Below are 23,722 nucleotides of genomic sequence, written 5' to 3'. Positions count from 1 at the left end.
CTAGCATGAATGAGGCTTTGGTTCACCCAGTTCAACACACACACACACACACACACACACACACACACACGGCTGCCCTTCCAGAGGATCCAGGTTCGAGTCCCAGCACTCACGTGGCAGCTCACAATATCTGTAACTCTAGTCCTATGGGATCCAATGCTCTCGTATGGTCCCCAAGGGCACCGTGTAATCATGTGGTATGCAGGAAAAAAACACGTATACATAAAATTAATTAAAAAAATTTAAGAATAAATGGAGAGCCAGGGATTTCTCATCTGTAGAGTGTAACACAAGTCTGTATTCAATTCCCAGCATCACACAAGAGCCAGAGCCCTTCCCCCTCTCCTTTAAAACAGGCAGTTATAAGTTCTTTATGGAGACGTTTTCTCCTGTTTTTCACAGCAGTTATCACTGCCTATCAGAAATCCTCTTGCTTTATTCTTTTTTTGAGACAGAATCTCTTTACATAGCCCGGGCTGTCCTGGAACTTGCTCTGTAGACCACCAAGCTGGCCCCGGACTCAAGAGATCCACTCACCTCTGGCTCCCAAGTGCTGGGATTAAAGGTATGCACCACCCACTCCCCACCAAGCTTGCATTTTCAGTTGATCTGCTGCAAACAAAATTTGTCTTGTTTCTGGTCTGAATGAATTCAATTTGAAGTGTTTTTGAAGTAAGCTCAGTCCTAACCACGACACCTGGGAGGGGTATGAAAACAGCTCAAGAATAATTTTTGAGGGCACAAGACTCTTATTTTCTTGGATGGTTCTCACAAGCACTCAGAATTCTCACAGGACTCCATTCCTGGACCAACACTTTGTTTTGTTTTTGTTTTTCGAGATAGGGTTTCCCTGTAGCTTTGGAGCCCATGCTGGAACTCACTCTATAGACAAGGCTGAACTCATAGATATTCGCCTGTCTCTGCCTCCCAAGTGTTGGGATTAAAGGCAGGCACCACCACCACCGGGCTTGACACTCTTGATTATTGGTTGGGTTCAGAAAATCGAACACACATAGAGACAAGAAGTGTATTCTTTATTCTCACTCATTGACTGGGTTGGATTTTGCGATCTTACTCAAATTGGCTAGTCTGAAAAGAAGAAATAGAGGAAGGGGAAAGGGTTACTGCTTCAGACCATCAAATTCCTAAAAGAAAGCAGTGAGCCTTTGTGTGAACTTTTACTGGGTAGGAAAACTTTGTGTGAAGTTTTACTGGGTAGGAAGGATTAGAACACTTGGTAGGCCCCAGGGCAGAGCACACATGTTTGATTGCAGCACTTCTGAGGCAGAGGTAGGTGGATCTGTGTGTGAATTCCAGGCCAGCCTGGTCTAATAGTTATCAAGAGATCCAAAACTACATAATGAGATCCTGTCAGGGGGCATGGGAGGGGAACAAAACAAAAACGAAACTAAAACCAGAACACACGTGTCCAACAGTCTTACAGGGTGGACAGGATTTTTGTTTGTTTTGTTCTCCGAGACAGGGTTTCTCTGTGTAGCCCTCGCTGTCCTGGAAATTGCTTTGTAGACCAGGCTGGTTTCGAACTGTCTCCGCCTGCCCTGAGCTGGGATTAAAGGCGTAAGACACCACTGCCCTTCATGGACGGGATCTTTTTTTTTAAATATTTTAATTCCCTATCCTAATAAACACAAGTTTTATAGTACTTGATAGAAAGACACATAATATTTCTTACAGCGAGGCCCCTGAAGTTGACATTCATTTGCACGCGCACTGACACACAGCGAAGCTCCTGACGTTGACTGGCTTTCATGTGTACGCGCACTGACACACACCCAGCTCGTCGTGCTAACCTCTGAAATCTCGCTAACCCCACCTTCCCGTCTGGTCCCGCCCCCGTCATCCTATTGGCCGAGCTCCCTCGTGGCGGAAACGTGCTTCTCACGCTATCCTATTGGGTACGCCGTTGACGTCGGAAAGCTCAACCAATGGGGAGCCAGCGGAGTCGGCGAGTCCCGGGCCAAGGCGCTTTCTCCGAATGTCTTGAGCGCCGCCCGTCCTGGTTTGCCTGTGAGTGCGCAGCCCGGTTCCTTTAGCGGGCTGGGGCCTTCTGGGCCGTCGGAGAGGCCGCCGCCGGAGCGTTACCCGCCCACCCCTTTTCTGGGGCTCCCGGACCCAAGCAGCCTGCGGGACTTCAGCTTGCCGTCACCTCTTCTCCAGAGTTCAGGGGAGACGCTGGCCGCCCTCGGGCGCAGCTACGCCCACAAGTAAGAGGAATGGGAACCGGGGCCAAAGTTCAAGGTGTCATCCCGACACGGGGGAGGCCGAGGCGAGGCAGGAGGGTAGACGCAGATAGAGGCTCCTATGAAACCTTGTCTTAAACAGAAACAGGACACTTAGCGAGAGGAGGAGCAGAAAAGGCTGGGGTCCCCCTTAAGGGTTTCTGACTTGGGCCCTGAAAACGTCAGTCTTCCCTTTCCTGTTCCTCCTCGGTTCTTTCTCCCATTTCTCACCCCCCCCCCCCATTCTCCTGCAGCCCTTTACTTTTTCCTTTCCCTCCCTTTTCCTCTTTCCGTTCCTCGTCCTCTCCAGCTTCCCTCACTCTCCCTCCTCCCCTTCTGTTATACTCTTAACCCCTCCCTTGCCCAATCTCTGACAGGGTCTCTTGTAGTCTAAGTGGGCCTCAAAGTTGCTGTGTAGTGGGGAATGACTTTGAACTTGTGACCCTCCTGCCTCCCCATCACACTGATGGGATTGCAGTTAAGCATCGCCACACCCATCTTTTCCTCCCTCTTACCCTTAGCGACTGGCCAGATGGAACCCAGCACCTCAACCAGGTGAGTGCCTTGCCATGGTTTCTAGAAGAAGGAAGAAGATGGGACTTGGGTGAAGAAGAAGCTGGGCAAGTGGAGCAGTGGCCAATGAGTCCAAGACTCTGTTTCCTCATTGAACACCCAGTGCTGGGGCTGTGATCAGACCGAATGGTGGGGTAGGGGGGTTTTTGGGGGGTTCCTAACCCACTAGTCTCTGAATGCGGTCATCTCTTCTGTTCAGGAGGCCTTTCACCATCGATGACTTTGAAATAGGGCGTCCTCTGGGCAAGGGGAAATTTGGGAATGTGTACCTGGCTCGACTCAAGGAAAACCATTTCATTGTGGCCCTGAAGGTCCTCTTCAAGTCCCAGATAGAGAAGGAGGGATTGGAGCATCAGCTTCGACGGGAGGTGGAGATCCAGGCACACCTACAGTAAGCATGGTCTGTGTGGGATGCCAAGGTGGGGTTTCAGGCTCCCGCTTTCCTCCTGCTGGCCTGATCTCTGAACGTGGCCTTCCCCACGAGTTCCAAAGAAGCTCTCCGTTTTCACCCTGAAGATTTTTCTCTGTAGTTCATTCCAGTTAGACCGTGTAACATTCTCTCCCAGTGTCGGACACACCAGTCTTATGTGTGTACCTTTGTGAAGGTCAGATGTCAAACCTCCAGTATTGCTCCTCAGGTGACATTTTTTTTTAAAAAAATCATTCCTTTATCCCCAGCACTTGGCAGGCAGAAACAGGTCACTGAGTTTGAGGCCAGCCTGGTCTACATAGTGAGTCCAGGCCAGCCTGGTCTACATAGTGAGTTCCAGGCCAGCCTGGTCTACATAGTGAGTTTCAGGCCAGCCTGGCCTACATAGTGAGTTCCAGGACAGCCAGGGCTGCACAATAGACACAAGTAGTTGAATTGTTGTTTGTTTTGTCTTGATTTTTGAGACAGGTTTTTCTGTGTTGCCCTGGCTGTCTTGGAACTCACTCAGTAGACCAGGCTGGCCTTGAACTCACAGAGATCCGCCTGCCTCTGCCTCCTGAGCGGTGGGATTAAAGACATGTGCCACCATTCCCCAAAAGAAGTAGTTGCTGTTTTAATTTATTAGGGGATGGGGCGGCATGTGGGCCGTGTGTGTCGCAGTGTGGAGAACAGCTTGCAGGAGTTGATTCTCACCTTCTGCCATACTGGTTCTGGGGACAGAACTCAGGCTGGCAGCCTTGGCAACAAGTGCCGTCACCTGCTGTGCCTTCAGGCCTGCCCCGACTCTTCCCTCATTCCTCCTCAGACACCCGAATGTCCTACGCCTGTACAACTACTTCCACGATGCTCGCCGGGTGTACTTAATTCTGGAATATGCTCCACGGGGCGAACTCTATAAGGAGCTTCAGAGAAACCGTGTGTTAGATGAGCAGCGTACAGCCACGGTGAGGGGAGCTCTGGGGCCCTAAGGGTTGAGCGTGTGATGAGTTACTCTTTGTGGTTGCCAATATCCCCTTCCCACTTTTTCTTAATTTATTATTATTATTATTTTGGGGTTTTTTTTGAGACAGGGTTTCTCTGTGTAGCTTTGGAGCCTGTCCTAGAATTTGCTCTGTAGACCAGGTTGGCCTTGAAGTCATATAGATCCTCCTGTCTCTGCCGCCCTAGTGCAGGGATTAAAGGCATGTGCTACCACCACCCAGCTTAATTTATTATTATGTGTATTTGTGTGTGCGTGGGAGGGGGAACATACATGCCACAGTGCTCATGTGGAAGTCATGGAGGGAGGATCCCACTTTCTATTTCCACCTTTACATGGGTTACAGGGTCGCCAGGTCTCCAGTTTATAGGAAACTCAGGTCACCAGGCTTGTGCAGCAAAGCTTCCCTACCCACTGAGATATCTTGCTGGCCTTCATCCTCCCCCCCCCACTTTCTTTCTGAGTTGGAAACATTGCTAGGTAGCCCAGGCTAGCTCAGGCTGATCTGAAATCTGTGAGTCTCTTGGGAGAGCCCCACATGTGCTGGTATTATGGACATAGGCCATTATACCTGACTCGGGGTGCTAGGTAGCCAAGAATGACTTGCAACTTCTATATAGCCCAAATTGGCCTGAACTTGGAGCATTCTGAGTGCTAGGATGACAGGCATGTGCCATGGCACCCAGCTTTAGACTGTTTTTATTAGAATTTTTTTCTGGGGTGCTGAGATGTAACTTGGTCGTCCACTTGTCTAGTGTGTGTACAGCCCTGGGTTCGGTGGGTTTTGGTTTGTTTGTTTGTTTTTTGGTTTTTCGACACAGGGTTTCTCTGTTAGCTTTGGAACCTGTCCTGGAACCAGCTTGGCCTCAGACTCAGAGATCTGCTTGCCTCTGCCTTCCAAGTGCTAGGATTAAAGGTGTGTGCCACCACTGCCCAGCTCAGCCCTGGGTTTGATTCCTAATGTAGTTCTAGAATATTAGTGTTCATAGTTTGGGAATTTTTTTTTCCTTGAAAACAGAGTCTCAGCTATGTAGCTGTGTTGGGTGGTTTTGTGTGCCAACTTGACACAAGCTAGAGTCATCAGAGGAAGGAGCTCAGCTGAGAAAATGCCTCAGTGAGACTGGCTGTAAGGCATTTTCTCATTTAGTGATCAGTTGGGGAGGGCCACAGTAGCAGCAGTGGAGTGGAAGCTGGCTGGTGCCTAGAAGACAAGCTGTGTGTGCAGGGCAGAGCCAGAGAAGTGACCCGAGCTCTCTAGAATAGTCCAGAAGGTCGTGAGTGGATCCCAGATATTGGACGGTTGGAATTTTGTTATGCTTTGATTTGATTGTGACTGTTCCCTACTTTTTTTTCCACCTTGAAGTAAGAAAGTATTTTACAGGATAAATAGCCCACAATTGAGAGACCTGAATTTTAAAACACTTTGTATTTTTATTAAAGAGATTGGCTATTTTAAAGGGGCTGAAGTTTTAAATGTGTTTGAGTTTGTAAAGACTGTGTTTTTAAAGTTATTTAAGATCTTGGAGATGAATAAGAAAGGAAGGGTTGTGACTTGATAGTGACGTGTTTGTGCGTTGACACAATCTAGAGTCATCAGAGGAAGGAGCTCAGCTGAGGAAATGCTTCAGTGAGATCCAGCTGTAAGGCATTTTCCATTTAGTGCTCAGTGGGGGAGATCCCAGCACATGGTGGGTGGTGCCATCCCTGGGCCGCTGGTCCTGGGTTCTATAAGAAGGTGGACTGGGAAGCAGGACAGTAAGCAGCTCCCTCCATGGCCTCTGCAAATAAGGCCTGTCCTTATTTCCTAAGGTGATGAACAGCAATGCTGAAGTGTAAGCCTGGCAACTCCCTTCCTCCCCAGCTTGCTCTTTCTTTGGTCGTGGTGTTTCGTCACAGCAATAGTAATCCTAACTAGGACAGTAGCTGTGACCTGGAACACTCTGTGCAGTCCAGACTGGCCTCAGAGATCCTCTTGACTCTGATGCCCGAATGCTGACTACTGCACCATACCTGGAGTCTTTATGTCAAGCATCTGATATAACGTGGGCTCGAAAGCTGGCTCGGTGGGTAAAGATGCTTACTGCCTAAGCTGAGCATGTAAGTTTGGCCTCCTGGACCACATGGTAGAAGGAGAACAAATCCAGAAGGTAGTCCTGGGACCTGTGCATGGACAAAACAAAAATATAGTAATAAACATGAGAACAGTGTATAAAAGGTCCAACTCTGTGATACAGGAAATGAAACCATAAGCATATATTGAAAGGGTAGTTTTGCAGGCCTATAATTCCAGCACTTAGAAGGCTGAGGCGGAAGGATCAGCCTGGTTCATGTCAAATTCCAGGCCGGTAGGGTTACATAGTGAACCCCCCCAAAAATGTTATCTAAGATTTTATAGGGTGTTGAAAGGGAAGCCATAGCAGCCATTATCCCATCAGCAGTAGTTGGGTCAACTGGACATCAAAACGGATGTTTCTTGAGACGGATTCTTTGAGGAATTATCTGATTGGCTCGGCATAGGTTCCATATCTGACTACTTACTGTGCCAAGTCCACAGGGAGGACCTGCCCATTTTAGTGTCCACTCAGAACTATAACCATGGTGCTCTATTAAAGATATTGGGGAACCAGGAGGGCATGGCGGTGCGTACCTTTAATCCCAAACTCAGAAAGCAAAGGCCTGCAGAGCTCTTGAGTTTAAGGCTAATCTGGGCTGCCTGTACAGTGAGACAACAGACAAGGTGGATGGACAGTAAGGAGCCACGCTGAAGACTGTCCTCTAGGCTCCACATATGCATGTGTGTACACATAGAGAAACACTGGAATTATTAGTGAGGAAATGAGATTGCTTTGCAGTCTTAAAATTCATGACGCCTATTCTACCTCACAAGGAGGCCGTGCAAGTCTTTCCCCTACCAGATTGCTTTTGTTCACACAGATAATAGAGGAATTGGCAGATGCCCTGACCTACTGTCATGAGAAGAAGGTGATTCATAGGGACATCAAGCCAGAGAATCTCCTGCTTGGGCTCAGGGGTGAGGTGAAGATCGCAGACTTTGGTTGGTCTGTGCATACCCCCTCTCTCAGGTAGGTCAAGTGCGATGGGGGTGAGACCCTCATACCATTGAGGAGTTTTCTAGGTGAAATCATCTCACATGTTAAGACTCAGATACAGACTGAGGCTTGTATTTGGGCACCATTTTTTCTAAATGCATACGTCTAAAATGCGTTTTCAGAGTGAGAGATTTGGGTTGAGTGATGGGTCAGTGGGCAAGAGCATTTCCTTTGGAAGCACAGAGCTGAGGGGTGGAAATAGGCAGCTCCTGGAAGCTTGCTGGCCAGACTGCCTGGCTGAAATGACTGGGTAAGGTTCAGAGAGACACCTTGCCTTAAAGGAATAAAGTGGAGAGCAATAAAGACACGGAGCGTGTGTGTGTGTGTATGTGTGTATGTGTAGGCCCAACCAGAGCTTTTCTTTCCTGGTCTTTATTAGTATGTGCCTTTGCCAAAAGATTCCGTGTAAATTAGTAAGCATTCCAGGAATGAATTTTTCTGTGTTGGTAGCTACATTTGCTTGGATCCTCGTGATATATCATCATTATATTATGTTCCAAATCTTCTTCCTTTTTACTCTGTAGACCAGGCTGGCCTCAAACTTAGAGCAATCCTCCTGTCTCAGGTGTGATTTACTACACCTGACTGAATAATTTTAAAGCATGGGATTAATGCATTTTCCTTTACAGTAGTTGCTTTCTCTTGAGTTTTTGGGTTTTGGTTTTGAATTTTTAATCTTATGTGTATGGGTGTTTTGCCTGCACGTGTGTCTTGTACACTTGTCATACCTGGTGCCCAGTGCCCATGAAGGCCGAAGAGGGCATCAAATCCCCTGGAACTGGAGTTGTAGATGGTTATGGCTGCCACGTGGGTACTGGGAAGTCCATACAGGGTCCTTAAGAAGAGCAGCCAGTGCTCTTAGCCACTGAGTCATCTCTCCAGCCCAGCCTTCTCTGAATGATTGACAGTTTCTCATGTTATAGTCCTGCCTGGCCTCTAGCTCATTCTAGCCTCAAACGCACACTATTCTTTTCTACCTCCCACCTTCTCAAGTGTCAGGATTACAGATGTGAGCCTCCTATACCTTCCCTGAATCTTAAAGAATTCTCTGTGTATCCACATGTGTGCTCAGCAGGGAAGATGTCCCTCAACTCCGCCCATGCTCAGCACTCCCTTCTGTGTCCTGCTCTAGGAGAAAGACGATGTGCGGGACTCTGGACTACCTGCCCCCGGAAATGATTGAGGGAAGAACGTATGATGAGAAGGTGGATCTGTGGTGTATTGGGGTGCTCTGCTATGAGCTGCTGGTGGGAAATCCTCCCTTTGAGAGCAGCACTCACAACGAGACATACAAGCGCATCCTCAAGGTGAGCTGGCCACACATGCCGAGTCCCACACATCAGGGAGCCAGCACTGCCTGCTGAGGGTGGGAGTGCTTACAGGAGATTCTGACAGAACCCAGAGGACATGAGCTAAAGAGATAACTAGGTCGTCATTCTTCTTCCCTGGCTCATTAGGTGGATTTGAAGTTTCCTCGGTCGGTTCCTGTGGGGGCACAGGACTTGATCTCCAAGCTTCTTAGGTACCATCCCTCGGACCGACTGAACCTGGACCAGATCCTGAAGCATCGCTGGGTCCGGGACCACTCTCGTAGGATGCTGCCTCCCTGTAATCAGACGGCTTCCTGAGCTCTGCCTGTCTCTATTAGTTTGTGTTTTTCTCCAGGCTTTGTTACTTAATCTGTTTTGCTTGTTTTCCCTTGTAAGATGTGAATTAAAACTGATTAATATCAATCTTTTTGGTTGTGTGAGTTAGCATGTCAATGTGATAGAATCTTTTGTCTTGCATGTGTGGTGGGGGTGAAGTCCAGGGTTCCATATCTGGTATCTCCCTCTATTGCTCCCTGTTTGGTTGGAAGCATCACCTCAGCTCCTAACATCCTTATCCAAAGAGTCTGGAATGTTTGGCTGGGGGCTTCACCCCAGCTCCTGGCATCCATTATGGAATGTTGGGTGGAAAGTTCCATATCAAGCCCCTTCCCCTGGGAGTTGCCACAGTCTAGACTCCATCTCTGAGAAATCCTGCCAAATGGTCACCGCGCCCCAAAGAAGGTCAAGACCATTCCCACAAGCTATTTAAACCGCCCTCCAGAGAACAAACATCGTCTTTCCTGGGTTTTCATGTCCCCCACCCCCACCCCCAGGGCCACCTGGGAGCACTGGCATCCATTAAACCTGGCTTCTAATTTGGTCTGATTTGGATTATTGTCTTGGTGGAGAGGTTTGTCGGACCAGAAAAACATAACACTCTCCAGCTCATTTTTTGTTTAGTTTGATTTTTCAAGACAGAGCTTCTCTGTGTTAACAGCCTTGGCTGTCTTAGAACTCCCTGTGTAGACCAGGCTGGCCTCAGACTTAGAGATCCGCCTGCCTCTTCCTCCTCGGTGCCACCATGCCACGCTTCCATCTCATTTTTTTTGAGATGGTAGTTCTATCAACATGAAGCTCACCGACTTGGCTAGATTGGCTGGTCAATGAAATGCTGGTCCTCCTATCTCCAGCTCCTCAGCACTAAGACCACAAATGCATATCACTGTGTTCAGTTGGTTCCAGGGTTCTGGGGGTAGACTGAGTCCTTCTGCTTCCACTCACGTATGGAGGCACACCTATGCTCACACACATACAAATTAAGTAATAAATGAAAAGGGGGTGGATTAGGAGTGGTGATACATGTATAGACGTCTGGGTTCCTGCAGAAAGCCCAGCTTCTCATCGTTATTTACCCAGATGTTTGGAAAAGAATCCAGACACACCCTCATCTCTAGTCTACATTTTACATCGGAAGAATGGCTTTCTCACCCAGTGCTCGAATCCTCTCGAGTGGTGTGCACTGTTACTGGGTGGTTCTGTGCATGCCTACAATCTTAAGTGTTCAGGAGACTGAGGCAGGACAATTTCAAGGCCTGCCTGGGCTGCTGAGGAAGGGAGTTCAAGGCCAACCTGGCCAACTTAGCAAAGCTGTTTCAAAAACAAAAAAAGTAAAACAATTTCAAGTAAAAAAAAAAAGAAAAGAAAAAGCAATAGGTATGACTAAACGAGGACTGTAGTCTATTTTAGGAAAAGACAAGGGCTCCTTTCTCGGGGTGGGCTCCAGCAGAGAAAGAACTACATTACCCAGAAGGCACAGCACACGAGTCTTGAGGCTCAGCAAATGAAAAGCCTACTATAGGACACTACCCCTCTGTCAAGGAGCTTGCCGATTCCGTGATGTCATCCTGGCGCGACCCTGTAGTCCATGCCTGCTGTGGAAATCCTAACACTGCCCGAGGCCATCTCCTCTGAGAGGCAAATTCTGGAGACCGCGGTGAGCGGGCCTCCGTGTCCTGGTCCTGGGCACAGCTATCATCAGCCAAGGTCGCCTGCCCGGGACAAGACCACCGGTTCGCAGCCCACGGGGGTCTCATGATGGCGTCGGCGCTGAAGGACTCCAGGCGGGTGGGTTGACGGAGATTTTTGATGCCTCCACGGTTTGGAAAGTCTCTCAGTCGTGAGAGCCTCTCTCTTTGTTTTGCAGTTGTGTTTGTTTAGGAAGAGTGGCTCTGGATGGTACTCAATTTATTTCGAGTCTTAGTGTTAGGTCCCAAACTCGGGACACGCGGCGAGGTGCCTACTTAGCATATCAGAACGGACCTGGCCGCCAGGTTCCCCCAGCATCCCTCAGTTCCTACCTGTATCAGGGTCCGCTTGGCGGGCACAGCCTGCGCTCTTCCATAAACTTCTCCAGCCCAGGGGCTGGGCTGCCCTTCTCCCAGCTAACCTTCCCTATTAAATCCAACCATTTTGGTTAACCCTCCTCTTTTGGGCCTCCTAACTGCTGCCCCTGGTTCCCTTTCCCCTCTCCTCACATAGCTCAGGATCATGTCTACTCTGGACTCTTCCAGATGTCTCTGTGTCCGACTATACTCCGCCACATATCTATAATAAACTTTTTCCTCCACCATACCCAAGAGCGGACATGTCCTTTCCTTTTCTTTCTTTCTTCTTTATTATTTGCTTAGTACCTGAGAGGGTCATTTATTTATACATATTGACAGTGAAGACCATAGCTAAAGAAGTAGGACCTCGAGGCATAATCCATAGCAACCTGCCACCTTTTCTGTAACAAAACACCTTGAAGACAGTCTGTAAGTCATTTCTACAGTAAGCAGATGACTATTTCTCATGATAATCTAGAGGTCTAAAGATAAAACTTGGTGTAACTATAGGCAGCAGACGTCTAGGATTTGGTTTAATAACTGGTCCCTACTTGTTTCTGCCTCTAATAAAGGACACAGAGCCCTTAGTTCCCAGTATGCCTCTCAGCTAGTTGTCCCCTACAGCTTCCTCATGTCAAGAATGTCAGGCCGCTGGTAGGTAATTTAAGGGATTGAAAGGCGAGTGAAGCTACAGGCTAAGGGCTTTCATCAACTCATAATCCAATCAGACATGGTCTATTAGTCTCTTATTCTTTTTTTGAAACAGGGTTTTTCTGTAGCATTAGAACCTATCCTGGAACTCTCTGTAGACCAGGCTGGCCTTGAACTCACAGAGATCCACCCACCTCTGCCTCCCTAGTGCTGAGATTAAAGGCCACCGCCCACCAAGTCTCTTATTCTTTCTGGTTGACCACTTATTGATGGAAGAGGGTCATTTTTCTATCTGTTGTTTTATTGGTTAAGTAATAAAGAAACTGCTTGGCCCTGATAGGCTAGAACATAGGTGGGTGGAGTAAACAGAACAGAATGCTGGGACGAAGAGGAAGTGAGCTCAGAAACCATGTAGCTCCTCTCAGAGGCAGACACGATGAAGCAAGCCGCCAGGTCAGACATGCTGAATCTTTTCCGGTAAGACCGGTGCTACACAGTTTATTAGAGATGGGTTGATGGGGATATCAGAATTAGCCAGTAAGGGCTAGAGCTAATGGGCCAAGCAGTGTTTAAGTGAATACAGTTTGTGTGTTGTTATTTCGGGCATAAGCTAGCAGGCGACCAGGAGCTGGGGCGGTAGGAACACAGCCTGCAGCTTCTACTACAACTTATTATCTTGTTTCCTTTCTCTCTCTGGCTCACTGCTATTCAGGTGTACCCACCTGACCAAAAATCCCCTTTACTCTCTCCTTTACCGTTGCAGTTCACTCTGCCTTGGACAATCCTCAGATCCCTGCAAGACCATTCCCTGTAATTTCTGCTCATGATGTCACTTTTTAAATATTATAAAATGTGTGTGTATAAGTGTTCAAGTGTGCATGGATTATATCCACTCATGTGCAAGCAGTGACTTGAGTGTGGAGGTCAAAGGACAATTGTTTAGGAATTGGGACTCGACCTCAGGTTGCTGGCTTGGAGGAAAAGCACTTCTACTCTGAACTACCTCATGTGCCCAGAGAGCACTCCTTTAGTTGTTCCTGTAAACCCCAGCACTGGAGAGGCAGGAGCAGGAGGATCTCGAGTTCAAGGTCAGCCCTGGCTATGTAGCAAATTTGAGGCCAGCTTGAACTGCTTATGGCCTTGTCATAACAAAAACAAATAGCAAAGATGTGAAACCCCTACTTGAATTAGTGGCTTTCTATATATGACATATAGGTGACCAGATGCTGTTGAAGTTAAGACACTAAGTGAAACTTAGACAGAAACAAAGACAGTTAAGTGTGCTATTCTTTTGGTTTGGTTTTGAGACAGGCTTTCTCTGTGTAATTAATCCTGAGTGTCCTAGAACTTGCTTTGTAGACCAGGCTGGCCTCGAACTCTGCCACCTTCCTCCCGAGTGCTTGGATTAAAGGCGTGAGCCACCACAGCCCAACCCAAGTATGGTATGCTTCATCAAAAATCTCATCTCAGTCTCATGGCTATTTTTTTTTACCCATGTTTACCTTTTTCTGTTTCTCTGCAATTTTTTTTTCTTTTCTCATAGCTGTTGTCGCTGAAGTGAGAATTACTGTGTTGATCTGGAGATGGAGGCTCAGAGATGAAGTGAGGTACCTAATGTTGCACAGCTGTTGAGCGGTAGTTTTAGGAGCTTGCATTGGAACTTTAGGAGTCTGACTTCAGAACTGAGGACTTGTGAAGCGTTCAGCATGGGCAAGAACCTGGCTGGACCAGAGAAGCTCAAGAAGTGCTGTTCTTAACATCATTGGTATTGGTTCCATTGTCATTATCATTATTTGTCATTCCTGTGATACCCCAGACAGAACCTCTCTCACAGCCCACAGTTTGTGTTCGTTGTTTGTTGCTTTCTAAGAGCGCCTGGCGATGGAAGTTGTTGCCCTTCCTTCGCACTGATGTATTCTGCCGTCTTCGCTTTGTTTTCTCTTGCTGTGATAAGATGCCCTGACAAAGGCATTTGAAGGAAGAAGGGTTTATTTGGCTCACAGTTCCGGGTCTGTCCTGAATAGAGAAGTCACTGCAGCAGGCGTTGGAGAGAACTGGTTACAGCATCACGGTCAGAAAACGAGAGCAATAGCTGCGTGCATGCTTGTGCTCCTCTCGTTTCTCTGGTCGGTTGCCTTTGAGGCAGGGTCTCACCGAGTAGCCCTGGTGGACCTGGAACTCACAGAGACCCATCTGTCTCTGCTTCTCAAAGTGCTAGGTGTGAGCCATCACACCCAGCACTTATTTTTATTTATTTGAAAGTTAGATTTGTTCATTTATGCATCTGTAGGTTTGCATTTGGAAATCAGGGTTTGGGGAGCTGGGTTCTTGCCTTTTGCTATGTAAGGTTCCAGGGGATAGATCAAGTTGTAAAGCTTGGCCCCAAGTGCCTTTTCATGATGAGCCAACTCAGTGACTCCACTTTCTCCTTTTATGTGCAGTCTAGGGCACAACCCCTGGCAACGGTGTCAGTCTTCTTTAGGTTAGGTCTTCCTACCTTAACATAATCAAGACCTTCTTCCATAGACACACCCACAGGCCACCCTGATCTAGACAGTCCCTCCTGGAGACTCTTTCCAGGTGATTGTTGATTGTGTCAAGTTGTCAAGTCTAGCTATTATATGCCCCAACAGCATATCTCTCCTGGTGGAGCCCAGGATACAGCATAGCCTACAGGATTTGTGTGTAGTTTGGGCCTTGATCGCTCTCTGAACCCTTTGAGCAAAGCACATGGCATTCTGCCGAGCAGCCCGAGGCCAACACTAATGTGCTGTGACTTTTCAGGTGGCTTTCACCTTTGAGGATGTGGCTGTAGTTTTTACTCAAGAAGAGTGGGGGCAGCTGGCTCCAGCTTAGAGAACACTGTACCAGGAGGTGATGCTGGAAAACCGTGGGCTTCTGGTCTCTCTGGGTAAGTGTTACCTCCCTGTCCCAGGGGGCAGGTCCTCTGCTGCTTCCATTCTCCCCTCTGGCTCCAGGCCCTGATGGTGAAGAGGTCCTCTGAGCCTGCCTTTTCTTCCTGCTGCTTCAGACATATTCTAGACTCGTCTCTTCCTGTGCTGTATCTCTTTGGGCAATAAACTTTAGACTCCAAGGGTAATGTAGAGAGGATGGTAGTGGGAGGAAAGGGTGTTTGGTAGGACCCAGAGGCAGAATTTCCAGCTGCTTTAGCTAGTGCTTTATCCTTACAGGGTTTATTTTTATTATTCTTAGTCATTTGTATGTGTATGTATCTGCAAACACCACGGCCAGCAGAAAGCTGATCCTAATGAGTCAAGAAGGAAGCCTGGTCCAACACAACCCAGTAACTGGTGTTGGTTCAGACAGAGAGTTTGACACCAGGCAGTTTATTTTAGACATATTTAAGCACAGACAATTTAGAAAAAAGTTTCCTGGTGATACTTAATTCTGTATGTATAATAAATCTTAATGCATGGCTGCTTTGAAACTCTGTAAAGTACATATGGCCTCTTTCCTAAGGATAAGTTCTGTAGATTAACTGGGAAAGCGCGCTCAAGGTAAATAGCTCACGATAAGGGTCCAGGAGAGGATAACACCCCAGGGTGACTGAGATACACATAGGAGTCTGGGGGAGCCAAGGTCATCAGGCTATAACCACCTCAGTCCCAGGCTTCTGGGTGGAAAATAGGTCATCAAGAAACGAGGCTTAGGGTTGGCAAATAGCTTAGCATTTGCTTAAACTGGAGGCTGGAGAGATGGCTTAGTGGTTAAAAGCACTGGCTGTTCTTCCAGAGGACCCAGGTTCAAAATGTAACACCAGCCTGGAGGCCAACAGCCATCTGTGGCTCTAGTTCCAGGGACTGAGGCCCTCTTCTAGCCTTTGAGAGCAATAGGCACACAAAAGGGGTACATACATACATGCAGGAAAAACACCCATATACATAAACAACAACAGAATCCCAAGTGCTAACTCCAGGACCCACATAAATGTGGAAGGAGAGAATCAAAAGTTCCTGGAGCCACTGTTCTTTCCAGGGATTAACATGCTTATCAGCGTAGTTCTGGCTTGGCCTTAGCTACAGTGGATTATAGAAAACCGGTACTCATTGACTGTGGTAGTTCACACCCGTCCATAATCTTAGCACTCTGGAATCCAAGTCAAGAGGATCAGGAGTTTGAGGCCACCCTAGGCTTAGATAGTGAGACCTTAGTAAAGGGAGGGAAAGATGGGGAGTAGAGGGAAGGAAAGAAAGGGATGCAGGAAAGGCTTGCCTCTAAACTGAACTAAATAGAACTTGACTTTTATCTTTTGTAGAATGGTCTGTTCTCATGTAGCCCAGCTGGTCTTGAACTCGTTATACAGCTGAGGATGACATTGAGTTCCTTATTATCCTGCCCCCATCTCTGAAGTGCTAGGATTATACTGTGTCTGCGTGTGTGTGTGTCTGCGCACTTGTGCTGTGATACATAGAACTCAGAAGACGACTTGTAGGACTCACTTCTCCCCACCGCATGGATCCTGGAGGTCAGCTTAAGGCTAGGTGGCAAGCACTTTCAGCTGCTCTATTTATATGTATTTTGGGATGCGATTTTGTTTGATTTGAGACAGGGTCACTAGACCAGGCAAGCCTTGAACTCAGATCCACTTGTCTCTGCTTCCTGAATTCTGGAATTAAAGGAATGTGTCACTCACTACACCTGTTTTTTGTTTTTGTTTTTGTTTTGTTTTGTTTTTCTAAAAGACAAGGTCTCACTTTATAGCCCAGGCTGGCTTAGAACTTAATGTGTAACCCATCTTGACCTCAGACTTGTGGCAATCCTTCTATTTGACTCATCCTCCCAAATGCCAGTTGTCGTAGTTAGAGCTGTTGCTGCGATGAAACACCATGACCAAAAGCAAGTTGGGGAGGAAAGGGTTTGTTTGTCTTTCACTTCCACACAATAGCCCATCATCAAGACTGTCAGCACGGGACTCAAACAGGGCCGGATCCTGGAGGCAGGAGCTGATGTACAAGCCGTGGAGGAGTGCTGCTTCCCCTGTAGAGAACCCAGCAACACCTACCTACCCGGGAGTGGCACCACTCATGTGGACTGAACCCGCCCACAACTTCACTAGTATAGAATACCCCACTGGCGTGCCTACAGGCCAACCTGCTAGAGGTATTTTTCTCTTCGGAGGTTCCCCTTCCCAAATATGTCTAGGTTTGTTTTGTGTCAAGTTGGCAAAAACTAACCTGCATAAAAATACTTGGTTTTCTCTCTCAGTGCAAGGGGTGTACTTGTCTCTGCACAGTCTAGGCAAGCTCTCTACCACTGAGTTGTGCCCCTAGCTCTCCTTTTTGTTTTAAAGCAAGGTCTCATCACAGTTGTCAGGCAGGCTTGGCCTTGCTGCCTTCCTGCCTCAGCCTCTCTAGTAGCTGGATTATAGTCTTGTCCCACCAGGCACACCTTTTACAGTTTTTGACATACTCTTTTAAATGTAAGTTTCTAAGTCACATGTTAACTTTATTGATATTGCTGAGAGCAGCTTCATTCCAAAGTCAAATTGTGATCCCGAAATCCCAGGTGACGGTCTTTATCTCTTTTCAGGAAAAAAAAAAAAAAACTATCTGTCTATCTATCTATCTATCTATCTATCTATCTATCTATCTATCTATCTATCTATCTATCTATCTATCTACCTATCTATATCTCCATCCATGTGTTCGCATTTCTCTCCTTGAAGGGTATCCTGTTCCCAAACCTGAGCTGAGGTGTCAGCTAGAGCACAGGCAGGAGCTGTGGCGGGTGATGAAAGACCTTTCTGCAAGCGTCTTTGCAGGTAAGGGAAGTGGGCAGGACTGGTGGGCTCTCCTAGGGACTTCTCTCTCTCTGCTCCTCTACCTCCTCTTCCTCTCACTCCCTTCCTTTCTTTTTTCTCTTTCCTTCCTTTTTGATTTTGTGTGTGTGTGTGTGTGTGTGTGTGTGTGTGTGTGTGTGTGTGTGCACATACATGCCACAGTGTGCATAAGGGAGTCAGAGGCCACCTTGTGCGAGCTGGGAGTTGGCTCTCTCTTTCCTCTGTTTCCTTTTATACTGGTTGGTGCCCCAGTCCCTGTGACTCAGTATCTGGGGGTACAGGAGAAGGGTTTGTGCAGGAGAGTAAGCGGGGAGAAGGCCAGAAACTGCTTTTTGTTGTTATTTTGTTTTTTATAAACCATAGGATGAAAGAGAAGCCAGATTTCCTGTGAGTATGTGATGAAGGTTGGTTCTTTTTTGAAATTCTATGGTGGGTAGGTTTCTTGAATCATTGAGCCTGTTTATAACCCTGTTTTTTGTTGTTGTTTTGTTTTTTATTTTTTAAATTGTATTTATTTAATTAACTTTTTTCATTAATTTTATATACCGACCACAATTCCCCCTCCCTCCTCTTCTACTCCCACCTACCCTCCTTCTGCATCCACTCCTCTGTCTCCATTCAGAAAGGGGCGGGCTTCCCATGGGCCTGAACAAAGCCTGGCACATCAAGTTGAGGTAGGACCATGTTCCTCTGCCTGCATCAAGCCTGGGCAAGGTAATCCAGCATGGGGGAACAGCTCCCAAAAGGCAGCTGAATGCCAGGGACAGATTCTGAACTCACTGCCAGGAGCCTTGCAAATAGACCAAACTACACAACCATCACACATATGCAGAAGGCCTAGGTCAGTCCCATACAGATTCCCTAGCTGTTGATCCAGAGTCTGTGACTTCCCACCCGCTCAGGTCAGCTGTTTCTGTGTGTTCCTCCATCATGATCTCCTGGCTCAATCCCTCCTCCCTTTCTTCAGGAGGACTCTCGGAGCTCCGCCCAGTGCTTAGCTGTGGATCTTTACTGGGTAAAGACTCTCTGATGGTAATTAGGGTAGTCACCAGTCTGGTTACAGTAGATGGCCAGACCGGGCACCCTCTCCACGATTGCTAGGAGTCTTAACTGGAATCCTTATGGATTCCTAGGAGTTTCCTTGACACCAGGTTTCTCCCTAACCCTGAAAGGCCCCCTATCAAGATGTCTCTTTCCTTACTCTCCCTCTGCATCCCACCTTCAACCTCCCTCCAGCCCCCAACTTTCCCAACCCACCCAACCCACTCCCTCAAGTTCCCATCCTCCCACCCCACCCCCAGTTTCCCCAGGAGATCTCTTTTTTTCCCTTCTCAGGGAATTCATGCATCTGTCTTAGGGTCCTCTTTGTTCTCTAGCCTCTCTGGGGCTATGAATTGTACGCTGGCCATCCTGTACTTTATTTCTAATAGCCACTTAGGAGTGAGTACATACGATGTTTGTCTTTATGGGTCTGGGTTACTTCACTCAGAATAGTTTTTTTCATAGGGAGAGAAGCCCTGTGAATGCAGTGACTGTGGGAAGGCCTTCAGCCGCAGCTCCTCCCTCCCTCACCATCGAAGGATGCACAGCGAGAGAAACCCTGCCGGTGAAGCAGATGAGGAAAGGCCCTTCACAAGTGGGCGGACTTCTGTCAACATCCAAGAACTTCTATTGGGAAATGGCTTTTTTAATGCGACCACTGAGGAAAATCTTTTCCAGACAGAAGCATCTTACATAGCACATGCTAATTCATACCAAAGAGCAACCCCACAAGTGTCTTCCCTGTGAGAAAACTTGTCACAGATTGCTGCTTGTCATATGAAAACAATAGATAGTGAGCATTGTTTTCCAGCCGAGAATGTGGGAGAGACACCAGTGGGCACTTTGCACTCATGAAAACCTTCAACTGTATCTTTCTCCTACTTTGAAGTGCGGTGTTAGCTCAGGAATTTTTGTGAGGAGGAGGTGACATAGGAATGAAAACTTTAAGCACCGTTTTCATGCTGCCCCGCTAAGTCTTTGGCATTTGCTAGTGAATTTTTAATATGGGTGGAGAGAACTTTGGGTTAGGGAGTAAAGGAGTAAAGGACCTCGACCCTTTATATGTCTTGTGTTTGTGTATACATTCATACATATAAAGAGAGAGAGAGAATATATATATTCCTTGCTGTCCAGTATTTAAAAATTGAAAACAAATCTATAAGCTTTTTCCACATAATTCTGCAGTAGATTATTAGTTATATGAGAAATATGGAAGCATAAGTTATTAAATACTTTAAGGATGTAAGGGAAGGTAGATGTGTGTGTGTGTGTGTGCGTGTGCATGCTTCTGGGACTAAGCCCAGGGCTTTTGCCATGCCAGGCATGTTGCAAATACATACAAATGGCCACTACTTATTGCACCACAAAACTTTCTGTGTCATTCCAAACACGACTCAGAATTTTTATTGATTCCCAACTATTGGGCTACTTAATTGCCAAAGCTATATAGTAAGTATCAAAATTGGTTAAGGTGATTATTTAAGATTGGTTTAGCACTTTTTTTTTAAGTCTTTATATATGCTTCAGTATATGTCCTCCTGGTTTTATAAAAAATGAGATCTTGTCAAAATATCTTGTCAAAATTTAATAGAAGTTGGGTTAAATCTGTGGGTCATTGTTTTGAGCAGTAATGTCTTTGTTTCAAATCTTCAACTCAACAACGTGGTCTGTCTTTTCATTTCAGTATTTCTTCACTTATTCCATTACTGTTTTACAGTTTAAACCATATAACTTCTGAACATTTTTTTTTTTTTTTGGATTTTTCGAGACAGGGTTTCTTCGTAGCTTTTGGTTCCTGTCCTGGAACTAGCTCTTTTAGACCATGCTGGCCTCGAACTCACAGAGATCCACCTGCCTCTGCCCCCTCCCCAACCCCGAGTGCTGGGATTAAAGGCGTGCATCACCACCGCCCCGCACTTCTGAACATTTTTAGGGATATTTGTGTCTTTTATTTTTTAGAATTATAATTATGATATTTAAATTTTGAATTTCTGCATCGCATTTGGTATAGTGTACAAGTCTTTTTTTTTCTTCTACAACTTTGATGAAGTATCTCTAACCATGTAAAGAAATTTTGAGAATCCTTAAAATAGTAAACAGATAAATGTCTACAAACAAATAGTTTTTCTTCTTTCTCATCTAAATGGTTTTTTGTTGTTTTGTTTTTTGTTTTTTAAGACAAAGTTTCTCTGTGTAGCTTGCTCTATAGACCAGGCTGACCACAAACTCAGAAATTTGCCTGCCTCTGCTTCCCAAGTGCTGCGGTTAAAGGTGTTCGCCGCCACCACCTGGCTTCATCAGTATAGCTTATATTTCTTTTTGTACTGCACTAACACTTCCAGTATGACATTAAGACCAGTGAGAATGCACCTGTACTTGGTTCTGATGTGCTCAGTGTCTCATAAGTGATGGTAAAGTAAGGTGTGTGTCTTAAATCAAATGTCGGAAATTTCCTTTTGCTGAGATGTGTTTGTTACTGGGTGTTGGAATTTATCAAATGTGTGAATCAATGTGATGATGAGTTGTCTGTTGATGTGATGCTTCACATTAAGCTTTAAATATTAAACCAGACTTGCATTCTGAGAATAGCCATACAGTTTACTTTTGTTAGATTTTGTATTGTTAATACTTGCTAGTATTTTATTGAAATTTTTCTAACTTCCTGAGTGATGCATATGCTGTCATCATCGTCTCGTTTGACATTGTCTGGTGTCAGAGCCGTACCCGTCTTTCAGTATGACTTGGGGATTATGTCTTCCTCTTGTTTATTTGGAAAATGGTTTGTAAAATTGGTGCTATGTCTTTTTGTAATGTTTTGTAGCATTGTCCAGTGAATTATTCAGTCTTGGAGATTTTTTGAATGTCTAACTTTATATTTATTTTGTTTACTAGGTCCAGAACTATTGACCTTTTTTTGGGGGGGGGGCTTTTTGAGATGGGATTTCCCCGTGTAGTCCTGGACATCTGGAACTTGGTCAGTAGATCAGCTTGACCTCAAACTCATAGAGATCTGCCTGCCTCTGCCTCTTGAGTGCTGGGATTAAAGCTGGTACTGCCACCAGATAGAATATTTTATATTGAATGAAATGTCTGGTACTTTTCAAATTTTTCATGTTATATAAAAATTTAAGTTTTGCGGCATTGTTTAAAAGTTTGGTTTTTTTTTTATTTTAATTTTTGTTTTTGAGACAAAGTCTCATTGTGTATTCCTGCTAGCTTTGAACTCAGCAGAGATCCACAGCTTCTCAAGCTCTGGGAATCCTGGCCCTGATGTATCTTCTTACTATCCTTTTTCCACAGGGGAACCTCTATTTAAACATAGCTTTATTCCTGATGAGGAGAAAAGCAAGGTCAGTCATGCAGCTAGAGCAGCCTATTCGTGCCTCCCCTCCTCAGACTTACACAGAGGGATGACCGCGTCTCCGCGGGAGGACTCTCGGCAGAGTTCTGTCTTTCGTGCCTCCCCTCCTCAGACTTACACAGAGGGATGACCGCGTCTCCGCGGGAGGACTCTCGGCAGAGTTCTGTCTCTCGTGCCTCCCCTCCCCAGACTTACACAGAGGGATGACCGCGTCTCCGCGGGAGGACTCTCGGCAGAGTTCTGTCTCTCGTGCCTCCCCTCCCCAGACTTACACAGAGGGATGACCGCGTCTCTGCTGGAGGACTCTCAGCCGAGTTCTGTCTCACGTGCCTCCCCTCAGACTTACACAGAGGGATGACCGCGTCTCTGCGGGAGGACTCTCGGCAGAGTTCTGTCTCTCGTGCCTCCCCTCCCCAGACTTACACAGAGGGATGACCGCGTCTCCACGGGAGGTCTCTCGGCAGAGTTCTGTCTCTCGTGCATCCCCTCCCCAGACTTACACTGAGGGATGACCGTGTCTCCGCAGGAGGACTCTCAAGTTCTGTCTTTGGGAGTGGACCCCTAACAGCTGAAAATCGGAGCTGGTCCTCAGGGCCGGCCAGTATTTCGTCACTCTCACTCTCGATTTTCTGGGAAGTTCTTGTTGAAACAGTACTGGGTCAATATTCATACACAAACGGTCAATTAAAACACAATTGAAGTAACATTATTGTGAGATCTTAACATTTGCTTGAAAACATTTGGCATTTGGTTAAAGTGTTATATTTATGTATTTGTTTATTTGTTTTGAGACAGGGGACAGGGTCTCTCTACATAGTCCTGACTGTCCTGGAACTTACTATGTCCACCAGGCCTCACACTCAGAGAGATCTGCCCGCTTCTGACTTTACAGTGCTGCTGGGATGGAAGATATGTACCGCAGAACTTTGTCCTCAGTCTGTCAAGACTGAGGCATTTCTGCTGCCGTGACATGTTAAGATAAGAGTGTTGAGAACTGAGAAGAGCCAAGTGTGTCTGAGGACTAAAGTGCTGTTTTAAGTTTAAATCACTGTGCTTAAGCAATCTATAAAACAAAAATGCCCGGGCGATGGTGGCACACGCCTTTAATCCCAGCACTCGGGAGGCAGAGGCAGGCGGATCTCTGTGAGTTCGAGACCAGCCTGGTCTACAGAGCTAGTTCCAGGACAGGCTCCAAAGCCACAGAGAAACCCTGTCTCAAAAAACAAAAAACAACAACAACAAAAAAACCAAAAATGCCTCTAACCTGTAAGCCTCATTTGCCCAAGGACCGATAACTTCCTGGAATGCTGGGGGTTGTTGCTCATGTTTTCACTCCTGTAAACAAGGCTGGTTGCCCCAACTGCGCAGGACGTGTTTGATTACACCGCATGGGAGGTACATAAGCAGGAAGTATGTCAGGATGTATGCTTGCCCCGACTGGTTGAAGGTAGGGGTTTTACCTTTATACGCCTCTGACTAACGTATTTTGGTGCCACATGCTGGGAATCCCAGGTACGGACCTGGCCAAATTCAGCTCAAAAATTGTGGGAGTAGCCTTATTCTTGCCCCCGCGGGATTAGAAGACCCTTCAAAGACTTGAAAAAGGAAAGAGAAAAACAGCCCTCAAGGAGAGGCTGGGCTTCGACTTCCAGAGTGCCCCATGCCCCAGGTGCTTGCTGTATGTGTTTCCTCATCCCTTTCTTGACTGGCTGATGCTGTCTGTTCACGTCTGCATGTTTAAGACTTTTCCTGCTGCTGTCTGTAGAACGGGAGATTTTTCCTGCCTTTTAATTCTTTAAGTGGCAGAGAAAGTAAGGCTTGCTTCAAATTTGACTCAAAAACT

At 46.6% G+C, this 23,722-nt stretch overlaps 1 protein-coding gene and 1 long non-coding RNA gene across 3 annotated transcripts; both read left to right on the top strand.

Annotated features, from left to right (window-relative positions):
* Nucleotides 1–1,979: 1,979 nt before the first annotated feature.
* Nucleotides 1,980–9,060, top strand: Aurkc (aurora kinase C). Its single transcript, XM_075959066.1, has 7 exons — nt 1,980–2,225; nt 2,762–2,795; nt 3,013–3,204; nt 4,049–4,187; nt 7,157–7,305; nt 8,465–8,639; nt 8,790–9,060. Exons 2-7 carry the CDS (start codon nt 2,773–2,775, stop codon nt 8,958–8,960), a joined length of 849 nt encoding a protein of 282 aa, XP_075815181.1. The 5' UTR covers nt 1,980–2,225; nt 2,762–2,772; the 3' UTR covers nt 8,961–9,060.
* Nucleotides 9,061–10,543: 1,483 nt separating this feature from the next.
* Nucleotides 10,544–22,574, top strand: LOC142860746 (uncharacterized). 2 transcript variants are annotated; one of them, XR_012912390.1, is made up of 5 exons: nt 10,563–10,766; nt 13,221–13,284; nt 14,462–14,588; nt 17,364–17,459; nt 18,984–22,574. It is a non-coding gene; the product is annotated as an uncharacterized LOC142860746 (long non-coding RNA). The 2 variants fall into 2 exon arrangements; XR_012912391.1 differs by lacking the exon at nt 13,221–13,284 and having other exon boundaries at nt 10,544–10,766.
* The last annotated feature ends 1,148 nt before the right edge of the window (nt 22,575–23,722 follow it).

The sequence above is a fragment of the Microtus pennsylvanicus genome, chromosome 1 (genome assembly GCF_037038515.1).
Source record: "Microtus pennsylvanicus isolate mMicPen1 chromosome 1, mMicPen1.hap1, whole genome shotgun sequence".
NCBI lineage: Eukaryota > Metazoa > Chordata > Mammalia > Rodentia > Cricetidae > Microtus > Microtus pennsylvanicus.
The sequence above is the reverse complement of the archived record's forward strand: the minus strand, read 5'-3'. Positions and strand labels throughout refer to the sequence as shown.